At 51.3% G+C, this 13,125-nt stretch overlaps 1 protein-coding gene across 1 annotated transcript in view; it reads left to right on the top strand.

The window, feature by feature from the left end:
* Positions 1–13,125, top strand: part of GPR124 (G protein-coupled receptor 124) — a 72,396-nt gene that overhangs the window by 56,353 nt on the left and 2,918 nt on the right. The window contains exons 3-15 of the mRNA XM_006859966.1: positions 4,244–4,315; positions 4,642–4,713; positions 4,851–4,922; positions 5,202–5,365; positions 6,095–6,308; positions 7,159–7,323; positions 7,927–8,125; positions 8,673–8,822; positions 8,927–9,088; positions 10,404–10,628; positions 10,852–11,068; positions 11,868–12,076; positions 12,744–12,871. Of these exons, the coding sequence (XP_006860028.1) occupies positions 4,244–4,315; positions 4,642–4,713; positions 4,851–4,922; positions 5,202–5,365; positions 6,095–6,308; positions 7,159–7,323; positions 7,927–8,125; positions 8,673–8,822; positions 8,927–9,088; positions 10,404–10,628; positions 10,852–11,068; positions 11,868–12,076; positions 12,744–12,871 (2,049 nt within the window). The remainder of the gene's footprint in view (positions 1–4,243; positions 4,316–4,641; positions 4,714–4,850; positions 4,923–5,201; positions 5,366–6,094; positions 6,309–7,158; positions 7,324–7,926; positions 8,126–8,672; positions 8,823–8,926; positions 9,089–10,403; positions 10,629–10,851; positions 11,069–11,867; positions 12,077–12,743; positions 12,872–13,125) is intronic.

Below are 13,125 nucleotides of genomic sequence, written 5' to 3'. Positions count from 1 at the left end.
TATCATATAATTCACAATAAAACATTTTTAAAAATTGAATATATCATGGACTTTGAGAAAAAGGAACAAATCTGTCTTAAAAGAAGTACAGTCAGATGTTTTTTAGAAGTGAGGATAGTGAGACTTTGTCTCTTGTACTTTGAACATGTAACCAGAAGGGACCAGTCCTTGGAGAAGGACATCTTGCTTGATAAAGTAGTAGTAGTTGTTGTTGTTAAGTGCTGTTGAGTTGATTCCAACTCATAGTGACGCTATGTACAACACTATCTGGTTTGGGGCTGTCCTCACAGTTGTTATGTTTGATCCCATTGTTGCTGCTACTTTGTCAGCCCATCTCATTGAGGGTCTGCCCGTTTACTAAGCATGATGTCCTTCTCCAGGGACTGGTCCTTCCTGACAACATGTTTAAAGTATGAGAGATGAAATCTCCCCATCCTCACCTCTAAGGAAGGTTCTGGCTGTACTTCTTTCAACACATATTTGTTCTTCTGATAGTCCACGGTACTTTTACTATTCTTCTCCAAAACCATTAGCCAAATGCATCAGTTCTTCTACAATCTGCTTTATTCATTGTCCAATTTTCACATGCATATGAGGTGATTAAAAAATGCCAAGACTTGGGTCAGGGACACTTTAGTCCTCAAACTGACATCTTTGCTCTTTAATACTTTACAGAGATATTTGGAAGCAGATTTGTCTAAGGCAATACATCATTTGATTTCTTGACTTTTGGTTCCATGAATATTGATTGTGGGTCTAAGCAAAATGAAGTTCTGACAACTTCAGTCTTTTCTCCATCTATCATGATGTCATCAGTCCAGTTGTGAGGATTTTCATTTTCTTTACACTGAGATGCAATCTACTCTGAAGGCTGTACACTTTGATTTTCATCAGTAAATATATTGTTGTTGTTAAGTGCCGTTGAGTCGGTTCTGACTCACAGAGATCCTGTACAGGATCTCCAGGGAGTAGCTGGTGGGTTTGAACCAATGTAAGCATTGGCTCACAGTCCAATGCTTATCCTAAAGTGCCACACTAGTCAGTAAATATAGGGTCCTAGTAAAGTACAGGGTCTGTGAAAAACGGAAAACCATCAATGAAATGAACTTACATAGTGGTTGCAAAAATGGCCTCAAGCATAGCACTGACTGTGAAGATGGTAGTGACCAGGTAGTGTTTCATTCTGTTGTACGTGGAATGAGATGAAACCAACTCAATGACACCTAACAATAACAATCGAGAATGTTCAAAACCACCTATTTATAAGAGCCTTCCAAGTCCAAACAATACCTAAATTCTATGGTAGCATTTCCTCCTGTCCCTAAGGAGAGTGCAGCTAACAACTGCCTTCTTTACCAACAAGGACCAGGAGGCATCAGCTGCCCAAGGTCCAGTTGCCATTGAGTGGTCACCACTCAGTCCAGGAAGCAGCTCCCTCAAAAAACATGAGCTGCCTCGGGAGACAACACAGGTCTGGCTGGTTCCAGACAAGCAAGACCCCTTCTGAAGGCAGGGTGATGCACAGGGACTCCCTTGGTCACCTCAGAAGCCACTCTGGTCATGAGGCAAGATGGAAAAAGTGCCAGCCCTTGGTGGAAGATCCCTTCTCAGAGAAGTCCCAGCATGACTCTGGGCTGCAGGAAATGGAGGGCAGGAAGAGGCGCTGGGCCCAAGCAGTCGCCTTGCTCCCATCTGCAAAGCATCAGTAGGGCAGGCAGGGTGGGGGTTCGTGATGGGGGACAGGGAGGAAATGAGAATAAACACAAGTGAGCGGAGAGGGAAGGGGTGGGGGGCTGCAGCCTCAGCCCCTTGGCAGCCCATGAAGGGAAGTGACACAATGAGGAATGTGTTTCCTTCTGCCCGTCCCCCGCATGGGGGTGGGAGACAGAGCCCTGATAATGGCCAGACCCCAACAGGGGCCAAGGGGGCACATGCTAGAATAGCACAGAGGAGGGGCTGTGAGAGCAGGGTCTGGGCAGCCAAGGGGAGGGGGAGGAGACGGGCAGGAAGGGTGACCCTGGGTAGGCAGGGCACAAGTCCCATGTCCTGTCTGCATTCTGCATGTAGTGAGTGTGCTCCTGGTGTCTGGGTACTTGCGCGCATGTTTCCTGCATGGGCCCAGCACTGGGGGCAACTCCCAGCATGCCTGGGTATGACGCCATCCTCCTCTAGGAAGTTGGCCTTCCTGGTGGCTTTCTTTTTCTGCTCAAGGGGTTTCAGAGTTAGGGAGCCTGAGTCCTTGGTATGAGAGGGAGCTGAGGTGTGAGGACCAATCGCTGGCCATGGGCAGGACTGAGCAGGGTATTTTCTCAATCTCTCTCTTTCTCTGGGTGTTAATGTCCCCTGACTAGGAGACTGGGACTGTCTGCAAACAGGCCTCCTGTTGAGACAGCGCCTCCCCATCCTAGACACCCACTTCCTCTCCCCACAGTAGGGAGCCAGCTTGCTCTGTTAACCCTCTCCTACCTGTAGTCCAGAATGTTCCTCAGGGTTTACCAGGCAGAGCCCAGAGCCTCCTCCCTCTGTCTGAGCTGGGGTTGGGGGCAGAGCCATAACCCTAAATATCTCTGTCACAGGTCCCAGGTTCTTTTTTAACATGCTGATGATTCCAAGAATCTTCCACCCTGCTGCCTCATAATATCCTGGGTATTTGGGTCAGGCAGAAAGAGAGCACAAGTAGCAAGCAGGGTGGCTGCAGCCTCCATGGGGTCTCAAGAGAGGGAGTCTGAGCAGAGTAGGGAGGCCTCCTGGTAAGTTGTTCTGGAGGCCCTCAGCTTGTTTGGGGTTGGCCGAGGAAAGATCCAGGTTGTCCCTTAGTAGGTGGATGAGTGACCCCTCGTTATCAAGGCAGATCTCCCCCTGACTGTGTTTAATACGAGGATAAGGATGAGGATGAAGGCCAGTGGTCCTTCTGCCTCAGCACCTAGAGGGAGGGCTGCCAGCTCAGGTGTTAGACAGGGGGCCAAGTAGGTACCCAGTGGGTGGAGCTGTCCCTTCAGCACTGCTCCTGCAGATGTTGGGTGTTGGCAGGATGGGAGGCTTTGGGACAGGCACTATCTTTAGTTGGCTCCTCAGGGTGGGTGGAGCTCAGCCCCTGGACTCCTGAGAGGGCCACAGACCATCTTCTGTCCTGTCTCTGATCTTCGAAGCTCAACGCAGAGGTAGTGCTTCCTCTCTACCTTTTCTCAGCACTATGAGACCCTGGGAAGAAGGCAGGGCTAATGATGCATCTGAATAAGCCTCATTCTCCCTGGGCCTCAGCTTCTTCATCTGAAACTTGAGGGGCCTGAACCAGATGATTTACAATCCTGCCCAGGAGTCAGGGACCCAGGTCAAAGTGCATTTGGGCATCCATCAGCTGCAAGGCCTGTTTCCTTACTTATCGGATGAAAAGACATGCAGGGATAGCTGTGGTGCTGTAGGATAAGCACTAGACTGCAAACCCACCAGCCGCTCCTTGGTAACCTCATACAAGGTCGTTATGAGATGGAACTGACTCCACAGCACTTAACAACAACAATGGTCAGCCTCCTTTCAAAGAGTTTATAATCCTGTGAGATATTCAGGGCAACTCAGAGGGGAGTGACTTAGGAAAACAAGACCCTCTGACTCCTAGTTCAGTGCTTACTCCACTCCTTGTTTCCACTGTGTTTCTCTTGCTTATACAAGTTGGTCTTGGTTTCTTCATCCTCTGCATCTTTTTGACCAGTACCCCTTGAAGGTAAGGAGCTCTGGTAGCGTAGTGGTTATGAATCAGGCTGCGAACCTCAGGGTCAGTAGTTTGAAACTACCAGCTGTTCCACGGGAGAAAGATGAGGCTTTCTGCTCCCGTAAAGATTTACAGCCTTGGAAATCCTGTACAGGGTTGCTATGAGTCGGAACTGACTCCACGGCACAAAGTAACAACAACAAACCCCTTGATGGTAGTCATGGATGCTGAGGAGACTTGTCTGAAGTGTTGCTATTGGCATTGAGTTCATTCCAGCTCATGGCAACCCCACGTGTTACAGAGTAGAATTGCTCCATAGGGTTTTGTCGGCTGTAATATTTATGGAAGCAGATTTCCAGGTCTAAGAACCTAACTGCATGAAGGGAAGATTCCAACCTTCCAACAGCACTGAGAAGAGCAGAGATTTCGAAAGACACTCAGTACTTCTGGTGACAATGAGAATATCAACCTCAGGGAAGCAGTATGGCTTCAGAGAAGGGGAGATGTAAGGGCTTCTTCTTGTGCCTCCTACAGAGACCTGAGGAACAATGTCATCAGCACGGTGGAGCCTGATGCCTTCCTGGGCCTGGGGGAGCTGAAGCGCTTGTGAGTGGCATGTACTACCCCAAAGTCCCACCACCACACCAACCCCTCCTCTTGTCCCTGGAGAAAGTTCAATAAACCCCAGAACAACCATTGCTCCCACTACCCCTTCTCCACAATCCTGCCTACCCCTTCTGCCTGTCCCCATTCAGGGTGCTGCCTGAGGTTGAACAAATGGACAGTTCAAGCTCACATGTGGCATTGGCCCCACCCCATCTCCTTCTTCATCCCATTCCCACACAAGCCCCAGCCCTACATGTGTCCTTCATACAAGCAAACCCACGTGCTACCATGCGACTGACTTGCTGAAGTTATGTGTGTCTCTCTAGAGATCTTTCCAACAACCGGATCGGCTGTCTTACTTCCAAGACCTTCCAAGGCCTCCCCAAGCTTCTCCGACTGTGAGTGAGGGGAGAGGGCTCACCCTGAAGGAAAACTTGGGAGGACGGAGGCAGCACCAAGTCCCTGTGGGTCTTTCCTCCCACCCCTTCCCTTCTCTGACCTAAGACACTGCCTCTATGTTCCTGGCCCCCTGCAGAAACATATCTGGGAACATCTTCTCCAGTCTGCAGCCTGGGGTCTTTGATGAGCTGCCAGCCCTTAAGGTTGTGTAAGTATATTTCCCCAGCTCAAGGATTCAGACCCCTACTCCCTTCCTCAGCCCAGAAGGGAGCCACAAAAGCACTGGGGACACCAAGGCCGGCCTTATTAGGAGGTAGAACACACAGTGCCCGAAATTTCCTGTGCCTGCTTGGTCAGTCAGTGGAACAGGGCACACATATTCAGGTTTGCCCTCTCCAGTCCTGCCTGGTCTCATCCCCTTCCCGCGGCCCCACCCCAACTCCAGGTGCCTACACCCCCTCTGCTGTACTCTCTGACCCCTCTTTAGGGACTTTGGCACTGAGTTCCTGACCTGTGATTGCCGCCTGCGCTGGTTGCTGTCCTGGGCCCGGAATCGCTCCTTGCAGGTGTCGGAGCGCACACTTTGTTCCTACCCCAGGGCCCTGCATGCCCAGGTCCTGGGCAGCCTCCAGGAGGCCCAGCTCCTCTGTGGTGAGCAGTTCCTTCCCTCCACCTCGAGGGGACTTCCTCAGAACACACCCACTCCTCCCTCAGACCCACAGTCGGACCTGCCCAAAATGGTCTCCACCCAGGGGCAGATTGCTCAATAAGCAAGGTAAGCATGGACTTAGTTGGGCTCACTAATCTAGTGAGCAGTGTCACATGTTTTCCACTATATTTTTGATGTACACTATAGATTGGTAAGTCGGTGCTTACCTTGCTTACTGGATACTCCATCAGGGACTGTGCATTTTGATAAGAGGCTTTGATTCTGTAGGAAAGTGCTGTGGGATTGGGAGAGAGACAGAGGTCAGCCATGCCTAGAAGCAGAATTTTTGATGTGGTGAAAAAAATGTGAATTTGTTCACTACAGATTAGTAAGCACAAGTAAGCCTGTGCTTACCTTGCTTATTGGGTAATCGGACACGATGTCAATCTTAAGTGTTACTGGGCAGTGGGCATGTTCTCCAAGGCAGCTGCTTCTCCTGAGACTCACTGGATTTCTGCCAGTTTCTCTAAACTCCTTTTAGGGCTGTTTTTATCAGCAAGAATGCTGTTGAAGGGAAAACGTTTACTTGTCCCCAAACCACCTGCTCTTCTCCTGTGCTCTTCTCTCTGGAGGCTTTCTCTTAACCCCTTTGCCTTCCCCACAGCTGGTGTGGGCTACAGACAGAGCGGGCAGGCACATAGGCCTCACTTCTTGGTGTCTCCTCCACACAGAGGGGGTCCTGGAACTGCACACGCACCACCTGATCCCATCCTTACGCCAAGTGGTGTTCCAGGGGGACCGGCTGCCCTTCCAGTGTTCTGCCAGTTACCTGGGCAATGATACCCACATCCACTGGTACCACAACCGGGCACCTGTGAATGGCGATGAGCAGGCAGGCGTCCTCCTGGGAGAGAGCCTCATCCATGACTGCACTTTCATCACTAGGTATATACCTCCTCAGACTGCAGTAGGGCAGGGCTGGCCACAGTACCCCTTACCTGCCCACCAAAAGAGCTATGTGTTCACATGGGTTTATCATAAATGGTCTAGATAGGGAATAGAAACTCATTGCTTGATAGGGAATAAAAACAAGATAATAATTTACATTTCTTTGTTGTTGTTGTTGTTATGTGCCATGGAGTCGGTTCCAACTGGTAGCAACGGGGTTTCTGAGGCTCTAAATCTTTAAGGGAGCAGAAAGCCTCATCTTTCTCCCACAGAAGAGCTGGTAGTTTCGAACTGCTGACCCTGAGGTTAGCAGCCCAATTTGTAACCCCTATGCTACCAGAGCTCCTTTACATTTCTTTAGTGCCTTTAAAATGTATATAATTGGCCTCACCTATGTTAGCAAATATAATCTCTACAATGGACCTGCAAGAGAGTTATTATCTATCTCCATGATGTTGTCAAATCAATTCTGACTCATTAGCAACTTCATATACAGAGCAGAATGGCCTGTTTCCTCAACTGCAACCTGTACAGAGTGGCTGTTGTGTTTGAACCACCAACCTTTGGTTTAGCAGCCAAGTGCTTGACCATTGTGCCACTAGGACTCCTTTATCACCATAATAAAGATGGGAAAATTGAAGTTCATGAAATAGTTTCATAATCACAATGAAACAAGTATGCATTTGTATCCCTCCTTCAGTTTAACGACAACGAAAGAACTGGAAACTTAGTGTCCTTTCACCCCAGAGCATGGCACCTATGAGTGCATTGGTCAGGAAGCACTCAGGGAAAGCGAGGGGACTGGGCCTTTGAGTGCCTCACCAAGCCAACCTGTCTCCATCCACAGTGAGTTGACGCTGTCTCACATCGGTGTGTGGGCCTCAGGCGAGTGGGAGTGCTCTGTGTCCACAGTCCAGGGCAACGCCAGCAAGAAGGTGGAGATTGTGGTGCTGGAGACCTCTGCCTCCTACTGCCCTGCGGAACGTGTTGCCAACAATCGCGGCGACTTCAGGTTCTGGTCTGCTCTGCAGAGGATTTCCCCAGAGACCCAGCCTCCATCCCCAGTGCTGCTCCCATGCACCCAGAACCCCCTCACTGTTGCATTATCTTTGTTATTCAGCCTCAAGTCCTGTGATTCCATTTAAAGAGACTGTATCTTTACACATAGATAGAGTCACTGTCTTGGATGTGCTGTGCAGGACTGAAGATTATTTGCTTCCTCACAGTGACAGTTTACAAATGCTCCCACAGGAGTATCACATTTTAATATCCCAATGACCCTCTCGGTTATGTGGTGCAGGTATTTATTCTCCCAATGTACAGCTGAGAATACTGAGGCCCAGAGGGGTTACATGACTTGCCTAAAATCATCACTCATTAGTAAAAGAAGTAGGACTTGAACTCCAGCCCCCATATCACCAATGATAGAATTATTCAAAACTACCACATCATTAGAAGTAGAGCTCAAAAACCCCCTTATGGCCAGTCCAAGCCCCTTCTCTTTGACCATTCCCCAAGGACTTGGGACTGAATGACATCACAGTATTAAGGGCAGGGTGGGGCTCTTGCCCAGAGGAGCCTGAGTCATCAGCTTCCTTCCCACCTCTGCCCTTAGGTGGCCTCGAACTCTGGCTGGCATCACAGCCTACCAGTCCTGCCTGCAGTACCCCTTCACATCAGTACCTCTTAGTGGGGGTGCCCCAGGCACCCGAGCCTCCCGCCGTTGTGACCGTGCTGGCCGCTGGGAGCCCGGGGACTACTCTCATTGTCTGTACACCAACGACATCACCCGGGTGCTCTATACCTTCGTGCTGGTGAGGCCTGGCGAGGACGGGGGCAGGGGACACTTTGATTTGGGAATCAGGAAGGAAAGAAACCTGCTGGCCTCATGGCTGCTGTATTGCTCTGCAGCTCCTGGTGTGCACCCTGATGGCATAGTGGGGCTGCACCTTGTCTCTGGGTGCTCTCCACTAGCTTTCCCTCCTGCACACCCAGGCCCTGAAGGGGATTCAGACCCACCAAGGCCACACAAGTGAAGGGTGGGCCCGGCCTCCTTCAGGGTTCTTTATTCACCAACACGTCAAAGGGAGCTTTGGATGGGTGGGGAGGGAAACAAGGAAAGAGTGAAGTTTGTTGTTCATTGCCCTTAGCTAGTGGTGCTAAAGTGGGCAGCCTTGAATTGTGATGAGCTCATTGCCTTCGATGTGCCTCTGATCATAATTAGCACCAGCTGTGCTGCCATCCCCTCCACCAACACTGTCACCCTGAGTCACAGCTCAGAGGAGAGGGACCAACTAGGGGCGGTTCTGGAGGTGAAGGAACAGGATAAGATGACCCTCTTTTTTTCCTCCAACACCCCAGATGCCCATCAACGCCTCCAATGCACTGACCCTGGCCCACCAGCTACGAGTGTACACAGCTGAGGCCGCAAGCTTTTCGGACATGATGGACGTAGTTTATGTGGCACAGATGATCCGGAAATTTTTGGGTTATGTTGACCAGATCAAAGAGGTGAGACTCCACTGGAAACTGCCATTTGACCAAGTCTCCTTCTGCCAAGCCCCCTGGGTCCCAAACCCCATTCCTGCCCTCAGTGACTCCTCTGTCCCTCCCAGCTGGTGGAGGTGATGGTGGACATGGCCAGCAACCTGATGCTAGTGGACGAGCACCTGCTGTGGTTGGCCCAGCGTGAGGACAAGGCTTGCAGTGGCATCGTGGGCGCCCTGGAACGCATTGGGGGTGCCGCCCTCAGCCCCCACGCCCAGCACATCTCTGTGGTAACGTGGGTCATCGTAGGAGGGAGTTTCTAGGGGGCTTGGCACAGGGAGGGGACTTAGAGTCAACCAGACCTCATCATCCAGAAGGGCATCACTGCTCTCTCAGTGACCCAGTCCTCCAAGTGTGCACCTGCCATGAGCCCAACCATATGGAATGCTACACACGCTGAGTCAGGTGTGAGTCGTGTGGTACCAACTTCGAAGTTATTGGAAGCAGAGCACAGGAGAGGGAAGTCAGTGACACTGGGGAAGTTGTGGAAGGCTTGGTGGTAAGGCGATGTTGTTGTGTCATCGAGTCAATTCCGACTCGTAGTGGCCCCATTGGACAGCATAGAGCTACCCATATGATTTTCTAGGCTGTAATCTTTACTGGGGATCACCTTGGCTTTTCACCCACAGAACCACTGGTGGGTTCGAACCACCAACATTTTGGTTAGCAGGCAACCGCTTACTCTTTGTGCCAACGGGCTCCTATGTTGAAGGGCCATGTTGTTGTGGTTGTAAAGTACCACTGAGTCGGTCCTGACTCATAGTGACCCTGCATAATATTTCCAAGGAGCAGTTAATGGGTTTGAACTGCCAACCTTGTGGTTCACAGTCCCGTGCTGATCCTACAGCACCACATCAAGGGCCATTTGTTATTGTTGTTGCTAAGTGCCACAGAGTTGGTTCTGACTCATAGGGACCCTGTATAGTGTTTCTGAAGAATAGCTGGTGAGTTTGAACTGCCGACCTTGTGGCTCAAACTGACCTTGTGGTCCAGTGCATTATCCTACAGTGCCATACCGGGACTCCATCATCAAGGGCCATAGTCTGATGTAATTAAATAAGAGAAAGGGTCTAAAGGATAGAAGGGAGGAGAGGAAGCTTGTCAAGAGGGCAGACAGCACTTGCAGACGAGTGAGAAGTCATGAAATCTTTTGTTCTTTGAGAAGGGGATGACATGTCCAATATGAGGGACAGTGTAGTTAGTCACTTAACCACCACAGTGCACCCCTTCAGGAGATAAAAAGATGAGCTATGGCCCTGCTCTACAGTTTAGTTGGACCAACACAAGGTGAGCAGGATACAAGACAGGGTAAGGCCAAGTGCTGAGTGAGTGGGAGAGTCAGTGCCTTGTGAGCTCAGAGGAAGAGGTCCTGTAACCAGCAGTGGGCAGTAAGACTGTGGCAGACAGAAGACTGGCTGGGCCTTGAAAGTCAGTAAGGACACACTGCCTGACCAGTCAGTCAGAGAGGGAATGCACAGTCTCAGGTGAAGATCAAGAGAGGGCTGTCATATCTTAAACTGAGAGGTGACAAGGTCCTGTCCCTAGAACTCAAGGAACGTGGCACTGGAGGCCTACCTCATCAAACCGCACAGCTACGTGGGTCTGACCTGCACAGCTTTCCAGAGGAGGGAAGCAGGGCTGTCTGCATCAAGGCCAGGCACCTTAGGCCAGAATCCCCCGCCTGAGCCTGAACCCCTGGCTGACCAGCAGCTCCGTTTCCGCTGTACCACCGGGAGGCCCAACATCTCTCTGTCGTCCTTCCACATCAAGGTGGGCCTGGGGAGCAGGTGTGGGGCCCAAAAAGAGTAAGAGGGGAGGTGCCCAGATTAAAATGCCTGGTTGGGGGGGGGGCGGGGGCAGGGAGGCATGGTCTGAGAGGAGGCAGGACCCAGAAACGTGGGAGTGGGGGTAGGAGGAGAGGGAAGCAAAAGGAGGGGACATCTGAGGCCTAGGGGTTCCTGGGTGTCTCTGAGGAACTCCCATGTCCCCCCAGAACAGTGTGGCCCTGGCCTCCATCCAGCTGCCCCCAAGTCTGTTCTCATCCCTCCCGGCTGCCCTGGCACCCCCAGCCCCCCCAGACTGTACCCTGCAACTGCTCGTCTTCCGAAATGGCCGCCTCTTCCGTAGCCACAGCAACACATCCCGTCCTGGAGCTGCTGGGCCTGGCAAGAGGCGTGGTGTGGCCACCCCTGTCATCTTTGCAGGAACCAGTAAGGGACTCCCCATGCCACTCAGGAGCCCTCCATCCTGCCCTTTCCTCACCCACAGTGACCCCTAATATACTGGTGGAGTTAGCAGAGATATGGGGCCCATTCCATTCCCCAAGGTGCGTAGGGCTGGGCAGGGAAGAGTTATCCCATAAAAAGAAGGGGTTGGATTTTATATTCCAGATTTGTCAGATTTCAAGAGGACTATAAGCACAGACCCTTGACCCACATCCTCCAAAACACACCAACACACTTCTTGCTCTGCCACATACCTGCATACATACAAGCAATAATGACCTGCTGAAGGAGTACCTGGATGGTGCACTCAGCCGCTAACCAAAAGGTTGGAGGTTCAAGTCCACCCTGAGATGCCTTGGAAGAAAGTCCTGGCAATCTACTTCCAAAAACTCAGTAGCAGAAAATCCTGTAGAGCACAGTTTCACTTTGACATGCGAGTTCATGGGGTCACCATAAATTGGAGTTGATGCCCTCCCTGGACACCCTGACCCCAGAGTCCTGTCTTCTTGGTGTACATATTCATTTGGCACCACTCAGTGTGGACCACTGCCTATTCACAAGGCAGTGTACTTTAAACATAAACCCTTTGGAGCCCCCTCGTATATTTTCTTTTCATCCACTGTGTCTCCCCAGCTAGAATGAGGCCCTTAAAAGTAGGGCCCGTGTTTTGTACCTAATCACATCTTATGAGCCCAGCTCAACGCCCTGTCCCCAGCAGGTGTTTACAGGCTCTGATTCCCTAAGGGACCTGTGCATATGTGGACTTTCCTCTCCCTTCCCATAGGTGGCTGTGGTGTGGGGAATCTGACGGAGCCAGTGACTGTTTCGCTGAGGCACTGGGCTGAGGGGGCCGAACCTGTGGCAGCTTCGTGGAGCCAGGAGGGACCTGGAGGGCCTGGGGGCTGGAGCTCCCAGGGCTGCCAGCTCCGCGCCAGCCAGCCCAACGTCAGCTCCTTACACTGCCAGCACTTGGGCAATGTGGCTGTGCTCATGGTGGGTGAAGTTGGGGCCAAGGGGCAGAGGGAAGGGAATAAGAGAGAGTGTGTGGTGCTGGCAGGTGCTCAAATCATCTGGGACCATGGAGAACTAAAAAGAAAGGTCAGCAGTCTGATCCAGCCATGTAACTGTTAGGACACTTGGTGGACTCTCCCTCTGGCTTCCCCCACACCTCTCCATCTTTCAGGAGATGGGGAGGTCCTGCCTCTACTCCCACATGGAGAGAAATCAATCTGGAACTATGCTGCCTGGTCTTTAAATCCTGCACTTTCGGAGGCACAGATTCTTACAGTGAGAGAGAGAAAAAAAATTGGAACATTTCTACTCTTTCTGGTCCCTCTCCTCACTTACCCAATCTCCCTCCCTCACACTTCCACACTGTTCTACGATACCAAGCAGCAGGCAGTGGTCTCACAATGGTCTCAGGCTGGGGGCGCTCAAAAATCTTCATAAAGACAGGCTAACAGGAGCATGGAGGCAGACAACTGGCTGTTTAGGCTCCAAGGACTGCTTTTCTGAGAGTGGACGGCCTGACACATCCTTGTCCACACCAAGGCTGACAGGGTTGGGAAAGGAAAATGCTGGGGGGCACTGGTGAGGTCTCCAAGGAACTGCCTCTACTGGTCTCCTAATGCCCATTTCCTCTTCCCCACTCTTTTTGCAGGAGCTGAGTGTTTTCCCCCGGGAGTTAGGGGGCTCAGGGGCAGGGTTGCATCCTGTCGTGTACCCCTGCACAGCCCTGCTACTGCTTTGCCTCTTCTCCACCATCATCACTTATATCCTCAATCACAGGTGGGTACTTCTGCAGGAAGGGAGGGCTCTGGTGGGAAGGCAGTGGAGCGCACAAAGTATTGGCGAGTGTTTCTTTCCCAGATGGGTCCACATGACTTTCTGGGGTTGGAAACCACATTTAGGGGGTCAAGGACTTCCTTCTCTGTGGCATTTATCACATACACCCCTGTATGTACACAGATACCTGCCTTCCCCGCTTTGTTTCTTCCAGTGACATAGAGACCCCATGGGCCTAGCTTTAGGTTGGTGTTGGT

Source organism: Chrysochloris asiatica, unplaced genomic scaffold, assembly GCF_000296735.1.
Source record: "Chrysochloris asiatica unplaced genomic scaffold, ChrAsi1.0 scaffold00035, whole genome shotgun sequence".
In the NCBI taxonomy this organism is placed as follows: domain Eukaryota; kingdom Metazoa; phylum Chordata; class Mammalia; order Afrosoricida; family Chrysochloridae; genus Chrysochloris; species Chrysochloris asiatica.
Note: the sequence above shows the minus strand (reverse complement) of the source record. Positions and strands in the feature narration are given on the sequence as shown.